At 46.5% G+C, this 20,306-nt stretch overlaps 1 protein-coding gene and 1 long non-coding RNA gene across 13 annotated transcripts in view; one reads left to right on the forward strand and one right to left on the reverse strand.

The window, feature by feature from the left end:
• Window positions 1-5,165, forward strand: part of LOC127005431 (muscleblind-like protein 2a) — a 229,880-nt gene extending 224,715 nt beyond the window's left edge. For all 10 annotated transcript variants that reach the window (XM_050874275.1, XM_050874272.1, XM_050874269.1 and 7 more), the window contains one exon: window positions 2,679-5,165. In XM_050874275.1, the coding sequence (XP_050730232.1) occupies window positions 2,679-3,629 (951 nt within the window). In that variant the 3' untranslated portion in view covers window positions 3,630-5,165. The remainder of the gene's footprint in view (window positions 1-2,678) is intronic.
• A 148-nt stretch (window positions 5,166-5,313) lies between these two features.
• Window positions 5,314-19,195, reverse strand: LOC127005434 (uncharacterized). Of its 3 annotated transcripts, none has more exons than XR_007758521.1 (3): window positions 10,386-19,195; window positions 8,640-10,208; window positions 5,314-8,448 (listed from the first exon to the last, which is right to left on the reverse strand). It is a non-coding gene; the product is annotated as an uncharacterized LOC127005434 (long non-coding RNA). The 3 variants fall into 3 exon arrangements; XR_007758522.1 differs by having other exon boundaries at window positions 8,640-9,376; window positions 9,521-19,195; XR_007758520.1 differs by having other exon boundaries at window positions 5,314-8,156; window positions 8,303-8,448; window positions 8,640-19,195.
• Window positions 19,196-20,306: the final 1,111 nt, after the last annotated feature.

The following is a 20,306-nucleotide window of genomic DNA, read 5'->3' on the forward strand; positions in this document are numbered from 1 at the left end:
TATTATTACTATTATCATTATTATTTATATGTACTTCTATTATCATTATCATCATTATTATTATTAGTGTTTCTTCAAGTGTGTTTTTTTTTCTCTTTTTTTTTAGGTTCATGATTTCATTTGATATTTTACTTCATTTTTTTTTCTATGATAATTTTGATGTGTAATATGTTTTAAGTTTTTTCTCTTAGTTAGTTTTGAGACATGAAACACACACACACACACACACACACACACACACACACACACACACACACACACACACACACACACACACATAAGAAACATGAGGTGAATGTTGACATGTGATATGAAACTCTTCCTTTCTCTCTCTCTTTTATCTCATTTTCTCTCTTTCTCCTTTTTTCTCTCCTCCTTCCCGTTCCCGCTCTCTTCCTCCCTCAAACAAGAATTAAAAAAAAAAAGGAATTAACTTTTTAATGTATAATATCAAGGTAATAACTGTAATATATATTCTTTCATTGTATTCTTAACTTTTTTTTTACGTTTTCATCTTTCCCAATTTTTTTCATCTGCCCAATTTCAAAGTTAATCTGTAATCATTTTTTTTATATATATATTTCCCATTTACTCTTTTTTTTTTTTTTTACTTGCTCATCTTCCTTCAAAATTTATTATATCACGAATTTCAAAGTCAAATTTTGTGGAAGGAAGGAAGTGAAGGAAATGAAAAGAGAAAAGAAGGAAGGAAGGAAGGGAAGGAAAGAGAAAAAAATGAGACCTTAAATTTTTCTCCAATTTTTTTTTCATTTTTTCTTTTAATTTTCGTTTTTTTCTGCTCATTCTATTTTTTTCTCTTTCTCTCCTGTTATAGATGTTGTTGTTGTTGTTATTGTTGCTGTTGATGATGATGATGAGATGTTGATGACCTTGTTCTTGTTGATGTTGTTATACAGATACAAACATTATTATTTTTTGCACCTCATTCTTATCTCCTTTCCTTTTTTCCCCCCCTCCTATCATCATCACACACACACACACACACACACACACACACACACACACACACACACACACCTTTTTTCCTCCTCTACATGTTATCAAAATGGAAATTACTCGCCTTGATTTTTTTCCTTTTTTCCTTTTTTTCCTTTTTTTCATCCTTTTCTGAGGCAGTAGGATCAACCTTCATTATTTTCCCCTTCTTTTTTTGGTCTTTTTTTTTCCTATTTTTAAGTCCATGGAGTTTTCCCGCAAGACTTATCATCCCCTTTCCCCTTTCCCTCCCTTTCCTTCTCTCCTTCCTTCTCCTCCTCTCTTTCGTACTGTTCCATTTTTTCCCGTTTTCCTGCTCCCCTGTTTTCCCTTCTTCCCTCCCTCCCTGTTTTTTCCCATCTCTGCCCCGTTTTTTTTTTCATTCCCTCGTCCCCATTTCCCTCCCCTTCCCCATCTTCCTCCCTCCCTCTCATAATTACTCATCTCATTTCCTTGTTCCCTGTTGGCCCAGTATATGTTTCAAAAAGTTCATAATTATCAAAAAAAAGTCATTAATCTGCACTTTTTATTTAATTTAGTGTTCAATGTTTTCTCTCTCGCGCCTTTTGCTAAGTGAGTCAGAGAATATGCAATTGAGGTGAGGATTATGCGTTTAGAAGTGGGATTTTGGCACTTGATGAAGATTAGTGGGGTTTAGTTTTGCTTCGATGACGTTTTGGAACTTTAGGAAAATCAATGTTACTTCGTTTTCTTCTCTTGTGACTTGCTTGGTTATTCTTGCAAGTTTTTCTCTTTTCATTTTTGGTACTAGATGAAGATTAGTGGGGTTTAGTTTTGCTTCGATGACGTTTTGGAACTTTAGGAAAATCAATGTTACTTCGTTTTCTTTCTCTTGTGACTTGCTTGATCATTCTTGCAAGTTTTTCTCTTTTCATTTTTTCTTCTTCTTTTTTACACGTCACCTGAGCCTCCCAAGTCATTAGTATCTTCAGGTGTCGGTTTATTAAGTTCCCAGAGGAGACAGGTAGCAATGCCTCACCTGTTGATTGAATTTTGTTGACGCTTAATTGTAGAAGGTGCGAGGGATTTTAATTATTCAGGCAGGTGTAAAGATGTTGGAAAGTCACGTGTTATTTTTTTATTTTTTTATTTGTTTATTTATTTACTTTTTGTCTCGCTGGGCCAACAGTAGCAAGACAAGTGTATGGGAAGGGGCGGGGAGAGGGGGGGTGACATGTGTCCCCCTCCCCCACACACCCTTGCCCCCCCTCCCCTCCCCTCCCCCCACGTGTTAGCTGCTTGTTATGGTTCTTCTGTTGTGGGTGTCATCCAATTCCCTCCGCCCCCCACCCCCCAGCGGAGGTGCCCCACAGCAGACTCACCACCACCACCACCATCACCACCACCACCACTCACACTCCGTGGGTTAGGGAGGCCCAGGGTGTAGGTCTCTAGGTGTTGTGGGCGGGGCAGGAGGGATTCAAGGGAGATGCCGCCGCCCGATGCCGCCGCCGCCGCCCACCTCCTCCCCGGCCTCCTCACACACACACACCTTCCTCCCCAGCCAAGCCTGTGACTCTCTCCCCCGTAGTCTCCCCAGGTGTGGCCAGGTGTGGAGCGGAGCAGGTGTAGGCAGTGCCGGGCGGGCGTGCCGACCCTTCATTCCCCGCCCCAGCCGGGCGGGGCGGTGTGGCCTGGTGCTGAGAGGTGTTATGTTGCAGGCGTTCCCGGGGATGGGCGTGCCCTACAAGCGTCCCGCCGGGGACAAGTCGGGGCTGCCGGTGTACCAGCCCGGGGGCAGCGCCGCCTACCAGCAGGCCCTGATGCAGCAGCTGGGCGGCCAGAGCTTTGTGCCCGTGTCATGTGAGTATGGCGGGGGAGTGGCCCTGCCGGGGCCGGGGGGCCAGGCCGAGGGCCACGACACCACCACCTCCACCACCACCTCCACCGCCGCTAACAACCACCACGCTGCTGCTTCCTCCGCGCAACCCCCCACCACCTCCTCCCCCACCCCCACCACCACCACCACCAGCTCCCCCCCTTCCTCCAGCAAGGTCCTTCACTCCTCCCTCATCCCCTCCAACTCCTCCTCCTCCTCCTCTTCCTCCTCCTCCGTGGGCGGGGGGGAGATGGTCCCCGTCACACCCTCGGCCCTGGGCCCCCAGCAGCCGGTCAATGTCTTCTACACGGGCTACGCCCTCAGCAAGGGGATGCGCCCGCAGCTTAGGCACCAGGCCACCCCAGGCTCGGCCATGATGGCCCCCATGCATCACCCAATGTCCACCATGGGCTTTGCCCCTCCAGGGCTGCCGCCTGGCACCATGCCCAGCTTCACCTACAGCATGGGTGCCCCCATCAGCACCCTGAGCATGCCGCCCTATGTCAGCAGCAGCCAGCAGCTGATGAGCCCTGTCATGACCTCCAGTCTGGCCAGCATGGGCATGGGCCTGGGGGGGGCCATGCACCCCAGCCTGGGGGGCCTCACCGCTGCCGGCGTGTCCCCGGCCGTGGGCGGCATGACCGGCCTGGGCGGCCTCGGGGCCGGGATGCCGCTGATGATGCCCCAGAACCCCATGTCCTCCCTGTACCCCTCCCAGTACACCGCTTTGTCCAGTAACACCCCCTTTGCCCAGGGCGGGGAGCAGCCCAGCAAGAGGCTGAAAACTTCCTAAGCGTGTGTGTGCATGTGGGTGGTGCGGCGCGTCCTCCCTCGCTCCACACGGCGACGCCAGCTCTAGTGGACTCTAGTCACGCCACTACTAACATCTACTAGTGTCGCTCTAGGACACGCAGTAACTCACTAACTGGCCCTTGAGATCGCTGACGCAGCACGTGTACTGTCGTTGTACTTCCCTGTCGGCGTCCTTGGTTCTCCAGGTTTTACACTTAATATAATACCTAATTTTTTAGCCTTGAAGTATTTGAGACACAATAGTCGTCCATTTTAACCAAGACTCCCCAAGTCTTTTTTGCTTTTAAATGACACGGCAGAGCAGACTTGCTGCATGTGCGCTGGTAACCGGGGGTGACGCCTGCATGGTACCCACCACACCCAGCTCCACCGTGTTTGTGACTTGTGATGCACGGAGACCGCACCTCCCCGCCCCGCGCCGCGTCGCGCCCCGCCCCGCCCCGCCCCGCCCCGTGTTCGTGGCCGGAGTGCCAGGGGCGGGGAGGGCCGGGGCGGGCGGCGCGGGGGGGAGTCAAGGTCACGCAGAGTAGCCAGTCATGTTGTGGGTCCAGGGGTTGTGTGCTACACTCACCTCTTGCTTCCCCTCCTTGCCCCCCTGCTTGCCTCCCCCTTCCCCTTCCCCTTCCCCTCCCCTCCTCCTCCCCCCTTCCCAGCAGTCCCTCCCCTTTATTTACTCTCCCCAACACCTTCACCTTGCTCTCATCCCCCTTATCTCCCCTTATCCCCCCTTCCCCTCCCTCTGAACACCCCATCACCCTCCCCGTGGCTTACTCCCTTTCCTCCCCTCCCTTGCTGCCCTCCCCCTCCCCCTTGCTTCACTCCCCTTAGCATCCCCCAGCCCCCCACGGGTCAGCCCCGGGGTGGTGTCCTGCCACCCCCCCCTCCTCTCCCTGCACCACAACAACCCAGCCAAGTTGTCTTCTAGCCGCGCCCGCCCCGCCCCGCCCCGCCCCGCCGCGCCCCGCCGCTCACAGCAGAGTATCTGGCTTGGCCGATGGTTACTGTGGATTTCATATGCATGTTGAGCTTGAGAAGGAGAGGGAGCGCAGCGGGGCGGGCCGGGGCGCGGCGGGGCAGGGCGGGGCGGGGCGGGGCGGGTGCCGTCTCCGTGTAGTCCCAGCATTCCCAGTACTATTGTAGCACTACCGTGCCATGCTCACGTCCCGACTTGATGTGATGGTAACTAGGTTTGGGTCGTGTTGATGTGCCTGTGTAATGCTTCCTCTGGTAGCGGCGGCGGGGCGGCCTCCTGCCCCGCCCAGCCTCACCACACATCTGCTCTGTCAGACATCATCAGTTTTTGTTGGACTGCTCTCATCTTTTGTCTTTTATGTAATCCTATTGATTCTGTTTTTATCATTATTATATTTGCTAGCTTTTAGTGCTTCTCCAACATTGGTCTGGGTATCCAGTATGTGTACCATCTGCCTGTGTACTTCGGTCCTTTAACTGATACAGAAATACTGGCCTATGTATAAGAATATTTTTAAAAATAATAAGTCTGTAGAATGCATGATATTGTGTTTGATTTCTGCTTGACTCTCTTACTGTTTACTGCTCCTGTCCCCGGCATGGCACTAGCGTCTTGGTCAGGTTAGCGTAGCTCACGCCCGATGCTAACTCTCTCTCGCTTACAGCCTCACGGTGATCCACGGGGTATTTCCGCGCCCCGGCGCCCGCCCCCACACAGCCCCGCGCCCCATGCCCCGGCCTTGGAGCCTTACCCTAGATCCGGGGCACGGGGTGGGCTAGGCCTGTGTGGGGGGGGGCTACCGGGGCATGCTGTCACCCTCCCTCCCTCCCTCCCTCCCTTGATCCTCTCACTCACACTCTCCCTCTCTCTCTCTGTCTCTCCCTCCCTGCTCACCCTCTGCCTGTCCTGCCCCTCTCCCCGCCCCGCCCCGCCCCGCCCCCCCGGCCCCCACACCTGCCAGCCCCGCCTCACAGGTGTGCAGTGTTCAGTTAGTGGCAGCACCTGGGCCTTGCCTGTCCATGCCTCACCTCGCTCGCCAAGGCAGGTGAGGCTGGGCACAGTGTGAGGGGCGGGAGTGTGCCTTTGTCTGTCTGCTTGTGGTGACGGGCGGCCGGGGCTGGGCGGGGCGGGGTGGGGCTGCCTGGTGGACACATACACACACACTGGGGTAGGGTGAGTCATGACCCTGGGGGAGTGTGTGGGGCTGTAGTGACGGGTGTGTGTGTGTGTGCCAAGTGGTCTGTCTCCGCAGTTTAATTAACCCCCCAACCAAACCATTACAGCCAACCATTGCCGCTACCAACCACGGCTTCCTAATCAACCGTGTAAACCTAATTCTAGTCTGGTCTGATGATGATTTTTATGGTTGTTTTTACATGTCATTATTTTAACAGCTTCACCTTTTTTTTTTTCGAGATCTCAAAATTAATCTGTAATCTAAAAAAATTGACTTACTACTACTACCACTACTACCATTACTACTACCACTACTAATTCCTGTTCTGTAATATACTACTACTCAGTGTTCTGGCCTTCATGTAGAGTACCGCTGACATGCCTTGCCACCCCGCGGAAATGTGTGCGTGTATGCGTGTGAGTGTGTGCGCGTGTGTGTGTGTGCGCCAAAAAAAAAAAAAAAAAAAAAATGCATGACAGTGTGTTCGTATACCTCTAATACCGTGTGCATCTTGGCAGTACGCATGTGTGTGTACGTGCGTGCGTGTATGCGTGTGCGTGCCTGCGTGCGTGCGTGTGTGTGTAGGGTTAGGTCAGGTGGGGCGAGACACACTCCCTTAGCAGGTCGTGGGTCATCCTGTGAGCTGCGGGCGTGAGCTGACCGTGACCTAGCGTGACCTCAGTCTAGACACACACAATGTTTGCCTCTGAGCAGTGACTGGGCAAGACAAAGCAACTAGCAAAGAGAGATGGGCCGCAAACGCTTCTGGTGGTGGTCCGCAGCCTCTGGGACGCCCTTTATATAAAAAACACTATTAACTCACCTTTCTGTGTCTCACTCACCACTGCGCGTTGAGTCACCTTCCTTCTGGCGTGCCGCGCTGTCGCTTCACTCCAACGCCACTTTGTTGTTCTTGTTGTTATTTGTTGTTTGTTATCCCTCCTCCTCGTCCTCCTCCTCCTCTTATTCTGCGTCTTTCTGTTTGTCTCTATATGCGAGGATGCCCTACGACCCTCCCCTCTCGCTCTCTCCCATACATTTACCCTCCCGCCTAGTGTCTTCCTTCCTTCATTCTCTTCATTTCTTCGATAGTACCACATTTTGTCGCACCCTTCATACATTCACCCTCCCGCCTAGTCTCTCTTCCTTCCTTCATTCTCTTCATTTCTTCGTTAGTACCACATTTTGTCACCCCCTTCATCCATTCACTCGCTCTCCCTCCCTGCATCTCCCTCTCTCTCATGCGGTTTTCTCATTTTTCCAAGGGTTCAGGGCATAGGGTAAGGCCTTTCCATGACCCCCTGTTGTGTTAAGGTCCCTCTTCTATGCCCTGGCCTGGGGGAATGAGAGAGACATGAGGGTACGGCAGGAACGGCAGGGCAGAGGGTACACACACACACACACACACACACACACACACACACACACATTCGTTCATCCATTTTACTCTGTCCTATCTTAACACATGGGTGCGTGGGTGGACATAGGCACCCCTCACACCCCCACACACACACCCATACACCCCATCGCATCCCACCAGCTCTGACATGTGAAATGGAGCGTGGGGTGAGGTGGGGCTGCGGGGATGTGTGTGGGGTGTGTGAGAGGGATGAGGAAGGTGTCTGAGGGGTCGCTCATGTCCCTTTTCTGTGCCCCGGTGTTAAGCGGGGCACAGGGCAGGAATCGGCCAGTCACAGCATGAACGAGCAGTCTAACCCCCCCACTCCCCCATTGAGTGTGTTGCGTCGTGTCATGTCCCCCTCGGTCTGTGTTGTCGCGAGTGGTGTTGCTGCTTCCCCCCCAATTTGCAGCCCCCTCCCCCCTAAGCCTTAACTGTGCCTAAAGGTGGCGGATATTACGCTTACTGTGCTCCCCCCCCTCCCCCCTCGATCGCTGACCACCCCCAGCCAGAGATTCAGATTATTAATGGATGTTGAAGTCCCTCTTAAGACTGTGATTCCCTTATGCTGCTACTAAACTTAAGCTGATCCCCATCACTTAACCCTCATAGAAGAGTGTTAGATTCCCTTAGTCATGGTTCAAGGCAAGACTACCCACTCGAAAGACCTTAATGACCGTGTAACTTCCCCTTAAAGCCGTGATTCCCTTATGCTGCTACTAAATTAAAACATATCCCCATCACTTAACCCTCATAGAAGAGTGTTAGATTCCCTTAGTCATGGTTCAAGGCAAGACTACCCACTCGAAAGACCTTAATGATCGCAAAACTTCCCCTTAAAGCTGTGATTCCCTTATGTTGCTACTAAATTAAAACATATCCCCATCACTTAACCCTCATAGAAGAGTGTTAGATTCCCTTAGTCATGGTTCAAGGCAAGACTACATACTCGAAAAACCTTAATGATCGCAAAACTCCCCCTTAAAGCTGTGATTCCCTCATGTCGCCACTAAACTAAAACTAACTGATGTCATTTTAATATTCGTAGAAGGCTGTTTGATTCCCTTAGTCATGGTTCACAGCAAGACTACCTACTCGAAAGACCTTAATGATTGCAAAACTTCCCCTTAAAGCTGTGATTCCCTTATCTCGCCACTAAACTAAAACTAACTGATGTCATTTTAATATTCGTAGAAGGCTGTTTGATCCTCTTAGTCATGGTTCACAGCAAGACTACCCACTCAAAAGACCTTAATGATTGCAAAACTTCCCCTTAAAGCTGTGATTCCCTTATCTCGCCACTAAACTAAAACCAACTGATGTCATTTTAATATTCGTAGAAGGCTGTTTGATCAAACCAACTGATGTCATTTTAATATTCGTAGAAGGCTGTTTGATCCCCTTAGTCATGGTTCAAGGCAAGACTACCCACTCGACAGACCAGTAAAGAACATAGAACCTCCCCTTAAAGCTGTTATTCCTTTATACTGTCACTAAACTAATACCGAACCTCATCATTTAGCCCGCATAGGTGACAGGGCTCAGGGTACCCACTCAGGAAAACATCAGTAAGGAACGAAAAAATCCCTTATGCTTGTGGTTCCTCCTACGACTATTAATAAGCTAAAACTATCGCCACTCTAACACTCATAGAAAGCCGTTAGTCCCCCTCACTCATAGTCCAAAGGCAGGGAATGGCAGACGCAAAGTACCCACTCAAAACATGAACAGAAGTGAATGCAGAAGTCCCCCGCAATTTCGCTACTAAACCAAAACAAACCCTCATCATTTGAACACTCATTGAAGGCCCTCAGTCCCCCTTCGTCCCCTCACTCATGGTCCACGGAAGGCCATTCTCAGGGTACCCAAGCTGTCCCCCAGCCCCATTGTCCCCCCAGACTGTTTGTTCCTGGCTGTGACGGAGGTAGTTGGTTAGGTTGTGAGGCCACATGAGGCAGAGGAGGCTTAGGAAGGGACATGTTTACGGCAGGGGTGACAGGGTGCTAGTTAAAAGCGCTTCCAGTCCCAATCCGTGACTTATTTGTGAATGGTAGGAAAGGTGGTAGGGTGGTAGATGAACACCTTGGCAATCCTCTTAACTTAAATATTTGTAGGGTGGGATTGTCAGGTGCCAGGGTGATAGGACACTAGATCAACCCTGTCAGTCTATAATCTAACCTCCTGTAGGGTGAAGATGGTTGCTGGCAGGGTGACAGGGTGACTAAATATGACCCCTTACAGACCCCTCAAGTTTGCAGGGTGGAATTGTTAGCTGGCAGGGTGATAGGACACTAGATCAGCCATGTCAGTCTATAATCTAACTTCCTGTAGGGTGAAGATGCTGGCTGGCAGGGTAACAGGGTGACTAAATATGACCCCTTACAGACCCCTCAAGTTTGCAGGGTGGAATTGTTAGCTGGCAGGGTGATAGGACACTAGATCAACCCTGTCAGTCTATAATCTAACCTCCTGTAGGGTGAAGATGCTGGCTGGCAGGGTGACAGGGTACTAGATTAACCCCCTTCCAGCCTTCTTAACCATTTGTAGGGTAGAGAATAGAATGTATATAAAAAAATATATGAGAAACTAGAAGAGAAGAATAAAGCAAGATAGGAAGAAGAGAGACAAGAGAAAGGAAGAAGATAATGTGAATCTGTTTTAGTGAGGAGCAAGTAGTTGGTAGGGTGATAGAGTATATTAGATTAACCCCTGGCAATCCCCTTAACCTAGCTTGTTGTAGGGTGACAGGGTCGGGTAGGGTGACTAAACAAACCCTGCCAGTTCCTTAACCTAACCTCTCATAGGGTGGCGTTACCGGCTGGCAGGGTAGAGAGAGGATCACACCCCCTTCCGAATAACTACCTGACCCCCTACCAAGCCTCCCCTGCCTAAGCGTTGCCTCAGAAGAATTGGAATAGGGAATAGGGAAGGCGAGTAGCTCCTCATCACCCATGCCACACACTAACTCACCATTCATCTCAAGACTAAGGGGCAGAGAAGCAACACAAACCTACAGGAGGGAATAGGGAAGCTTTCAAGATGCAGAATAGGAAAACAGAACCACAGGGAGGGACTAGGAAAGCTTATCTCTGTGTTGCGTCTGTCTAGTAGGTCCTCCTCTCCCATGCCACACACTATCTAACTCACCATTCATCTCAAGACTAAGGCGCAGAAAGACAAAACAAACCTACAGGAGGGAAATAGGGAAGCTTTCAAGACGCAGAATAGGAAAACAGAACCACAGGGAGGGACTAGGAAAGCTTATCTCTGTGTTGCGTCTGTCTTTCCTCCTCTCTGGTAACGTAACACTCACATCCTCCTCAAATTTGTTCTCCGTAATGCTTCCTTCCCTTCCACACACACCTTAACGAACGTCTGTCACAGTAACACTTCCGCTGAGCTTCCAGGGTGATTGCGAAGGACTTGCGCTCCCTCTCTTAAAGCCTCTTATGTCCCGGGGTGCACAGACTTTCATAAATCAATCTCTGGCTGTTTATAAGGCGAGCACAGTGTTCCTTTTGCTGGCTTGTGGTCATGGTGGTTATTGTTGTGTATATAAACGGTCTAACACGAGATTTAGCTTCTGGGTGGATAGGATGTAAGCAGCTTCCTCACTACAGCTCTTACCCTTGTCACATCTTTCTACGCATACACACAACTCTTCTAAACCTGCATTAACACATAGCCTAAGGACGTGTGTGACCTAGCAAGCTTCTCGGGTGGACAGAAGGAGCGAGTGGGGCGTCAGTCAAGGCTCTCACACTCGTCTCCTTTCTTTAAACAGCAAACACACGGAAAGAGACACAAACACAGATTCACTTGCAAGCTTCTCGGGTGGACTTGAGGAGTGAATGGGCTCTTGATCATGGCTTTCACACCTTCCTCTTGAACCAGCAAACACATGTAGAGAGAGATAAGAACATTAGCAAGAGTCTGGAAGGATAAATTTGCAAGCTTCTGGGTGGACATGAGGAGTGAATGGGCTCTTGATGATGGCTTTCACACTGTCCTTTTCTAACCAACGCACACAGGGACCGAGTGTACAGTAGAAGGTTTCAGCGCTAGTGGCAATAATTGTGTCGTGTGCGAGCCTAATCAATCCCTTCTTTCACCGCGTTTGCCAGCCTATACCACCATCACCACCACCATCACCACCACCATCACCACCGCCACCTTCCTCCTCCTCCGCCTCCTCACCACTCACGTAACCTTAACTAAACAATTGAAATCATCCACTTCACTCCTTTCCGCCCCCATGAGAGATGTATCATTCCCCTCCACCGCTTGAGTCTGAGTTGACGCTGAGAATCTTGGTCTGGCTTTGTGGTTTTGTGAGTGGTTGTTGACTCTAGTGAAGGCTTTTTCCTGGTAGACCTTAAAAAAAATCTTCCCCTGGCCAAAAAAATTCTCGCTGTAAAAAAATTCAAACCCAAAGTTAAGACGTTCCCCAAAAAAGGACTTCTTCTTGTACTTCCTCCTCTTCTTCTTGCTGTTTTTTTTTTATTTGTTCTGTCTGACTTATTATTTTTTTTCCTTTTTCCTGTAGATATGTTTGGCCGACTTATGTTTAATTTCTCTCCATTAATCATGCTTGACCTAATTTTTTTTTTTTCCCCTCACACTCTTGCATCCAGTACTTACGAAGCCTCAATCCCTCATTCTTTGGAGATACTCGGAAACTTGAGAAAGGTGAAAATAAGCTAAACTCTTGCCCATGTTAACACTATCCACGGTTCTCTTGACGTCCTCCCTCTTGTTGCTGTCATTAGGGTCTGTCTGTGCGCCCTCGTCTGTTCTCGCCCCTTCGATGCGCTCTCATATCGCGGCGAAGAAAACGAACGATAGCAAAAATAACAGGGAAGTCGAGCTAAGATGCAAGATTTTGACGCCATCACAGTTAAATATGGAAGACTATTTACCTTCTTTTTTCGGTAATTTGCCTTTTCTTTTTTAATTAGCTCGGCGTTCCATTAGTTTTTGTTCTTGTTTTTTTTTTTCTCCTCGATGTGAGTGCTGTAATCCATTCCGTTGACGCCCGAGAGAAAGCGACGCTCACCCCTGTGGCAAAAACATCCTCGGTCTTTGTTTACTTATCCATCTATTATTATTATTATTTTTTTTTTTTTGCCGCTAATCTGCTTCTCGTAATATCGTAACGCAGGTATTTCTTTCTTTATTTTTTCGGTAATTCTCAACCTGTCATTGTGTTGGAAAAGGGAAGTACTATTTGATTGCATTTCCTGATTCTCTTCAGTTTAACGCAGGTATATTTTCCTTACAAGCTATTTTTTGGTAATTCTCAACCTGTCATTATGTGTTGGAAAAAGGAAGTATTTGATAGCATTTTCTAATTCTCTTCATTTTTTCTTCATCTTTTGTGGGTGAAAGTAAACGTACGATGAATCAAAAGAAGAGAAGAGAAGACAGATAAAGAGAAGACGAAGAAAAAAATAAAAAAAACTATGAAACAAGAAGAAAGAAAAATAAGAAAGTACACCAGACAGATTCCATATTTTCATTTTTCTCTTTTTTCAATATTTAAATTTTTCCTCATGGCTGCAAAAGTAGACAAAAAACAATAAAGAAAAAACAAAGAACAACAACGAGAATGATTTTTTCCCACACCATAAGCGCCGTAACCAACCATTTCTCTCGCGCGTCACCGGAACGGAAGTACAAACGAAAGGAGAGCAAAAACGGACTGACGAACGGACAGCCGGGCGGACAGACCCTAATAAGAAATGGAAAGTTGCCCAAAGCAGTACTCGCTCAGAGGTATAATAGAAAAAAAAAAAAGGATAGGTGAATAGGTGATTAGACTTGGAACCCATAGAGGAAAGAAACAAAAGGAAAAGTAGAAGAGTATAGATGAATCGAGACACTGGTTAGGACGGATCATGCCACCGGGACCGAAGGAAATATATATAAAAAAAAAAGAAAAGGAAAAGGATGGGAAATATTTTATGATGTGACTTATTTTGCTCGGGATGAAGGAGTGAAGCAATGAAATACACATATATACACACGCACATACATACACCCATCCACCCCCACACACACACATATACGCACACACACACACACACACGGAAGGTACTCATATGTGGTGCAGCCTCAGCCATAAGAAAATAATAATGGGAAGAGTAAACGATGATAGATTTTTTTCCGCTTAACTTGGAACACCTCGGAAAAAAAAAAAAATGCATAGTGAATAATTGATTTTTTTTTTTTTTTAATTTTTCATTTTTTTTTTCCCTTTTTTATTAGTGTTTTTAGTCAGTGAATTTTCAGACGCCAGGATTTTTTTTGGGACACTAACTTAACTTAAAAAAATAAAAGTTGGAAATATGTGTAGTAATATTATGTCAGTCCAATAACATACTGTTCAATAAGTTCTGATAATAAGTTCTAATCCTCTAATAAGTTCTAATACATTGCCTGGTCCTCATTTTTTTGTCTAGTTTTGGGACACTTTTTCTTCCACATTCAAGAAGAAGGATACATATTTTTTTTTAACTCGGGAAGGTTCCGTCTTTTTCTAGTCATGTATTTCTTGTGTCTAGTTTCTGGATACCTTCGTCTTCCACATTTTAGAAGGATTTGTCGTTTTCTAGTGAGTGTTTGTTTAGGTTCATGATACAGAAGAAGGGTCAAACCACCACCAGGGTCATAAAGCTACCCCTGGAAATGCCTGAAACTCCTATGAAAGCCTTGTCAAATGTGTGAGCTTGTCCGCTGAAATGTTTTTAAGAATATGACCCTCACTCAGTCTTGGTCCGAACTTAACTGAATCATCAGGACCATGGCAGATTAAGTTTCAAACTACCACTAGGGTCATAAAACCACCCCTGGAAATGCCCGAAACTCCTACGAAAGCCTTGTCAAATGTGTGAGCTTGTCCGCTGAAATGTTTTTAAGAATATGACCCTCACTCAGTCTTGGCCCGAACTTAACTGTATCACCAGGACCACGGCAGATTAAGGTTCAAACTACCACCATGGCCATAAAACCACCCCTAGAAATGCCCGAAACTCCTATGAAAGCCTTGTCAGATGTGTGAGTTTGGGCGCCGATCTGTTTTGAGAATGTAATCCTCAGTCTTGGCCCTAACCCGAGTCTCCACGTCCACGCACATTCCCCTGCCTCCCCCAATCCTCCGCTGGGCCCCGAGTCTTCATTCTGGCCGCACCTCACCCAGAAAATTGAGCCATGTTCTAATATTCTCGGGACTTTCTTGGTGATCGTTCATCTGTTATTTTCTGCCCCGATGGTCCATAAAATTAGCTTTACCAATTGAAACAAGTGTGTGTCGACTGCCCCCAGATTTGAGTTCGTTCCAGGATAGAGAGAAAGAGGGGGAGAGAAGGGAAGGAAGGGGCAAGAGAGGAAGGGAAGGAGGGAGAGAGAGAGAGGGGGGAGAGATTGTGATTTGATTTATTGAGGTATTGTTTTTCAATTTCGTGGGTTCGGTATTGATCTGTTAACGGTTTTCATGGCAAGGATATTGGTCGCTGTTCTATCCGTGGCTGAATTTAATGGTTGGCAGTTCTTCTTATCCTCTGCATTCTCAGTTTCGTCTTTTTCTCTTCTTTTATATCTTTGTTTAGTCTTCATTGGTGGTAGAGTCAACCTAACCAACTGATTATCTTTTTATCATGTGAGTTTTCCTCTCTTACCGCTGGGCACAGAGAGAAGAAACATATATCGACATTGTTTCTTTTTCTGTGGACGGAAATTTTGGTGTTCCGAGTTAAGACAGGGAATTGATTGGTCTTTATTTATTAGTATTAGTATCAGTATCATTCCCGGTATTGATGTTATTATTGACGTGGCTGAAGATGCAACATTACGACTTAAAAAGAACTTTATATTTGTGTGTGGTGCCAGACTTGAAAGAAAATGAAACACACACAAAAACAAAACAAAAAGACATAACAAAAAACTTAGGGGAGTGCATTTTTTGATAACATGCAAGAACGCTATTCATTTTATTTTTTTCTGGTGGTGCTTCATTTTTCTGTTGATGATGATGATGATGATGAGGATGATGACTATGATAATGATGAGGATGATGAGTTTTGTTTTTGAAGGATTTTTGTGTGTGTAGATGAGAGAGAAAGAAAGACATACATGGCAATAATAATAACAATGATAATGATGATGATGATGATGATGATGAGGTGCTGTTTTCCAAGGCACCGATCATCCATCTCACTGACTGACCCATCAACCTGAAAAAATGAATGAAAACGACCCACCCCATAACACACACACACACACACTCACACACACACACACACACACGCACACTTTATATTATTTCTTCCCCTTCGTGTGCCTCCAAAAATGGGACACGGGAAGGAAGGAATAAATGAAGGAAAGATGGAAAAAAAAAAATAATAATTATATAGAGCTGAACAAACCAAAGTAAGGATATACACTTAAAAGAAAAGACAGGATGAGTGTGATAGGATATTACATCTGTTTGTCTGTCTGTCTGTGTTGCCTCCAGTGCCAGGACCAGGTGCACGTAACAGGATAGGAGGAGGAGGGAAAGAAGTGCCTTGGTAGGGTTACAGAGGAGGAGGAGGAGGAGGAGAGATAGAGTGCCTTGATAGGATGGCAGTTAGCAAGATAGGAAAAAGGTTAAGGAAGGGTAGAGTAGGTCAGGGTAGGTTGCAGGAGTCACCCAGGCCCAAAGAAGGTTCAGAAATCGGGTGACCTTAAAAAGTGCCTTAGGGAAGGAATTCTCAAACTCTTATCTTTTGACAGGAATTTCCAGGGCTGGTCACATTTTCCTTACCCTGAATATCAATCAAAGTATAAGATACATAAAGATGGGGTATTCATTTTTCCAGTCTGTCATCTATGGTTTTAACCCGGTAGCAGCGACGGGCCAAATTTGTGCCATGATATAACCCCCCCAAAATAGATGATGCATAAACTGATCACAAATGCTTCGATATATATTATGAAATGGTTTGTGTAAGAGATGATTTTTTCTCATTTTTCTCGCTTAGAGGGACCATTAAGAAACATGATCCTCGCTGCTGCCGGGTTAAAAGACTTACGATTACAAGCTCAGTGATTTAAACTGTAAACTCCTTGGTCACTTTCCCATAGCCATCTTGAGTGTCTGAAGTAAACTAACTAGACACACTGCACCTCTAAAATTCATATCACAACCTCATTGCCACGCGCACACCCCAGTTTTAGTTAGCACCCCAGAAATAAGGCCTTCAGGCAGCGTGCATACTCTAGTTTAGACGCCCATCACTAGGGTCTTGAAGCAGCATTAGATCACAGGAGAGACATGAGTTTCAGGCCATAGGAGGCAGCATTGAGGCACGAGTTAGTAAGCTGGTGAGTGAGTGAGTGTTTCGACAGTAGGTTTCAGAGGACATGCGACTTGAGGAGTGGGTTAGGGGTCTACATAGTGAGCACACCAGCGTTAGGTCAGGAAAAACAGGCAGCGTTGAAATCTGAGTGAGTGAGTATATCAGCAATAGGTCCCAAAAGGTTTAGGGGTCTGCAGAGTGAGTACACCAGCGTTAGGTCAGGAAATACATTCAGCGTTGAGATCTGAGTGAGTGAGTATATTGGCAATAGGTTCCAGAAGGTTTAGGGGTCTGGTGAGTTACGGGAGACGCCACACGCACGCCACTTTGTCTAACCTCTGAGGAAGGAGCTCGCAACTGGCTGACAGAGAGAGAGAGAGAGAAAGAGAGCATGTCATGAGTCTGGACTGGGGCGGCAGCTGACCCGAGACTTGCTGACCTCTGCCCACCTGCGGGAGACTAACGTAGCGACCCCCACACGCTCTCTCAAGGTAACGCGGCAATTAAGCCTTCCATGGATCCCAGGAACTGATTACCGCCACGCCAGCTCGCTATCAATGTGTCTAGCTGTGTTTTCTCCATGTCTGTTGTTCAGGAATTTATTGAAGTGATGCAAACTACTACTATTACTACTACTTTATAATAATTACCATCTTGTTTAGTATTGTCACTATTTCTGTTACTCCTAGTCACTCCAGGGCTTAGTGCTGTCTGTAAGTGCCTTCAGAGTGATGGGTAGTTAACCAGAACACATTTTTTTTTCTTTGTTTTCATTGAGTGTTATTCAAAGTTTCCATGCTTCAAAATTTCTCCACATAGGTTTCCAGAGAACTAATTTTAATACTAGACTTTTTACCTTACCATATTTATCAGAGGTTTACAATATAACCCCAAAAAAGAGACTTCATCCATGTCAGTCTATATCAGTATCAAATCCACATAATGAAGAGAGAAAAAGGTATAATTCAAATGCTTAAATCACTGCTTTTTTTTCCCTGAACCATCCACTTATCCCCTTCACCAAATAGCTTAGTCATATGTTAGTAATAGAAGGTTTTAAATACTCCAAGTCAGTCTAAACATTCCGCCCAACCTGAGGGAATAAAAGGAGAGAATCTGAGCATTAGGCCATAACAAGATTTCCTCGCATGGGTCCCCACAAGACAGGGGATGAGAGACTTCGGTACTGAGTGCATGGAAGCTCATTTGACTTGCGCCTCGGAGTTGGAATGCATGTGCCTCACCCCAAATAAGCTTTTAAAGGGAATCCCAGCCTCTTGGTCAGCGCTTGAGGGTGACTTTTTACCATGTCTAAGCCTTGGATTTGCATGACCCAGCGCCTTTGCACGTAAGTACCAACCAACAAGAAAAAAAAAAAGAGCTGATTTCTTGTTTTACGATTTTGTGTTTCCTGGTTTTAATTTACGTTTTTTTACGCTTCAACTAACCCTTAATGTATGTTTTTTTTCCGTTTGTTTTCCTCCTTGAACGCACTGTCCGCACCTCCTGTTTTTTTATGTTTTTTTATGAGCTTGTGTTTTGATGTGATTCTTTATTTTTTTCCCATTTTTTTTTTCTCTTCTCTTCCCTCACATGCACCTCCGCCATCACCACCACCACCACCACCACCACCACCGCCTTGCTGGACTCCGCACGCTGCCTGTCTGTCTGTCTGTCGCACTGCACCGGCCCTCCTCCTCCTCCTTATTCCTTATTCTTTTCTTCCTTTCCTTTTCTTCCTTCTAATTTCCCTATTCCTGCTTTCTTCTTTTTCTCTTTCTTCATCTTCTTCCTTTTTCTTCTCATCCCTTTTACTAATGCATGTTGGTTCTTCTTCTTCTGTTTTCCTTTTCTTCTTTTCTTCCTCTTCCTCCTCCTCCTCCCAATGTCTTTGCTACTGTATGTTGACTTTTCTTCCTTTTCTTCCTCTTCCTCCTTCACTTCCTTCCCTTCTTCCTTTCTTCACTCATGTTGCTTGTCTTCTTTCTTCCTTTGTTGCTCTTCATAATTCTCTTTCTCTTCTCATTTCTCTGTTTTTTTATTAATTTTGCTTCCTTTGTTTTCCTTCCTTCCTTCGTTCATTCACTTCCTTCCCTTCTTCCTTTCTCCTTCGCTTGTGTTGCCCTTCTTTCTTCCTTTGTCACTCTTTATAATTCTGTTTCTCTTCTCATTTCTGTTTTTTTGGTTAATTTTGCTTCCCTTTTATTTTCCTTCCTTCCTTCGTTCTGTCACTTTCTCTCTCTCTGTGCGTCCCTTGGTCTGTCTGTCTGTCTGTGCTCTCTCTGTACTTGTGTCTGTCAATTCATCTGTTTCTTTCTCTGTCTTAATGTGTGTGTGTCTCTCTATCTGTGTGTGTGTCCTGCCCTCTCTATGTGTCTGTGTTTCTCTGCTTTCCGTGTCCGCTATTGTGTTCATCTTTTATCCTATACGTCTGTGCTTCTCTGGTTTATCTCTCGCTCTGTGCACTGTCTGTCTGTCTATCTATGCCTCCCTGCTCTCTGTGTCTGTCTCTTTTCCTCTCTGCTTTATCCGTGCCTTCATCCGTCTGTGCACCACCACCACCACCACCTCCTCTGTGCACCGCTGTCAACGCACCTCCACAGCTTCACTAATCCCAGGCAACGCAACTTCCGTAGTCTACACCGATGAGAATGGACAGGTACTCACTCGCCACCCTCACCACCACCACCACCACCTCCTCTGTACCACCCCTAGTCACTGTGGTATACTCGCTTCAATGCCCTTCTCTGTAAACACCACTGCCAACGTTGAGACTCTCCCCCGTGCCTCTCGTAAAAACCTCACATGCTGTTTAATTCGCTGTGCCCTTGAGGTCTTTGCCGCGATGTGCTGTGGTGGGATTACTCGCTGTGCCTTGTAGATCTGTGTCGCTGTTCCTAAAACCCTCTGTGGATATGCTGTTCAATACGCTGTGGCACTGAAATTTCGGCACTCCGCCCCATTAAAAAGACCAATGCTTATGCTGTTAAATTTGCTGTGGCACTGAAATCTTTGCCTATATGCTGTTAAATTTGCTGTGTCACTGAAATTTCTGGCACTCCATCCCCTTAAAAAGACCGGTGGATATGCTGTTAAATTCGCTGTGGCACTGAAATCTTTGCCTATTGCTGTTAAATTCGCTGTGGCACTGATGTCTTTGGCACTTCACCCCCTAAACAGCTTTGCCTATTGCTGTTAAATTCGCTGTGGCACTGAAATCTTTGGCACTCCACCCCATAAACAGCTTTGCCTATATGCTGTTTAATTCACTGTGGCACTAGGATCTGTGTTTCTACCCCCTAAAACAGCTTTGCCTATATGCTGTTTAATTCACTGTGGCACTAGGATCTGTGTTTCTACCCCCTAAAACAGCTTTGCCTATATGCTGTTTAATTCACTGTGGCACTAGGATCTGTGTCTCTACCCCCTAAAACAGCTTTGCCTATATGCTGTTCAATTCACTGTGGCACTATGTCTTTGGCACTCCATGCTCTAAACAGCTTTGCCTATTGCTGTGATATTAGCTGTGGTACAAGATCTGTGTTCTCCTTAAGAGCCTTGCCAATACGCTGTTCAATCTGCTGTGGCACTGACGTCTGGCACAACCCCCTAAAAACCTTGCTGTGGTATTTGCTGTGGCACTGAAGTCTGTGGCATTCAACCCTCTAAACAGCTTTGCCAAATGCTGTAGAATTTGCTGTGGTACAAGATTTGTGTCTCTACCTCCTAAGCTTTGTCTGTGCCGCTGTAAAGACCCGAGTTGAAGCTTC

This window comes from Eriocheir sinensis, chromosome 30 (assembly GCF_024679095.1).
Source record: "Eriocheir sinensis breed Jianghai 21 chromosome 30, ASM2467909v1, whole genome shotgun sequence".
In the NCBI taxonomy this organism is placed as follows: Eukaryota; Metazoa; Arthropoda; class Malacostraca; order Decapoda; family Varunidae; genus Eriocheir; species Eriocheir sinensis.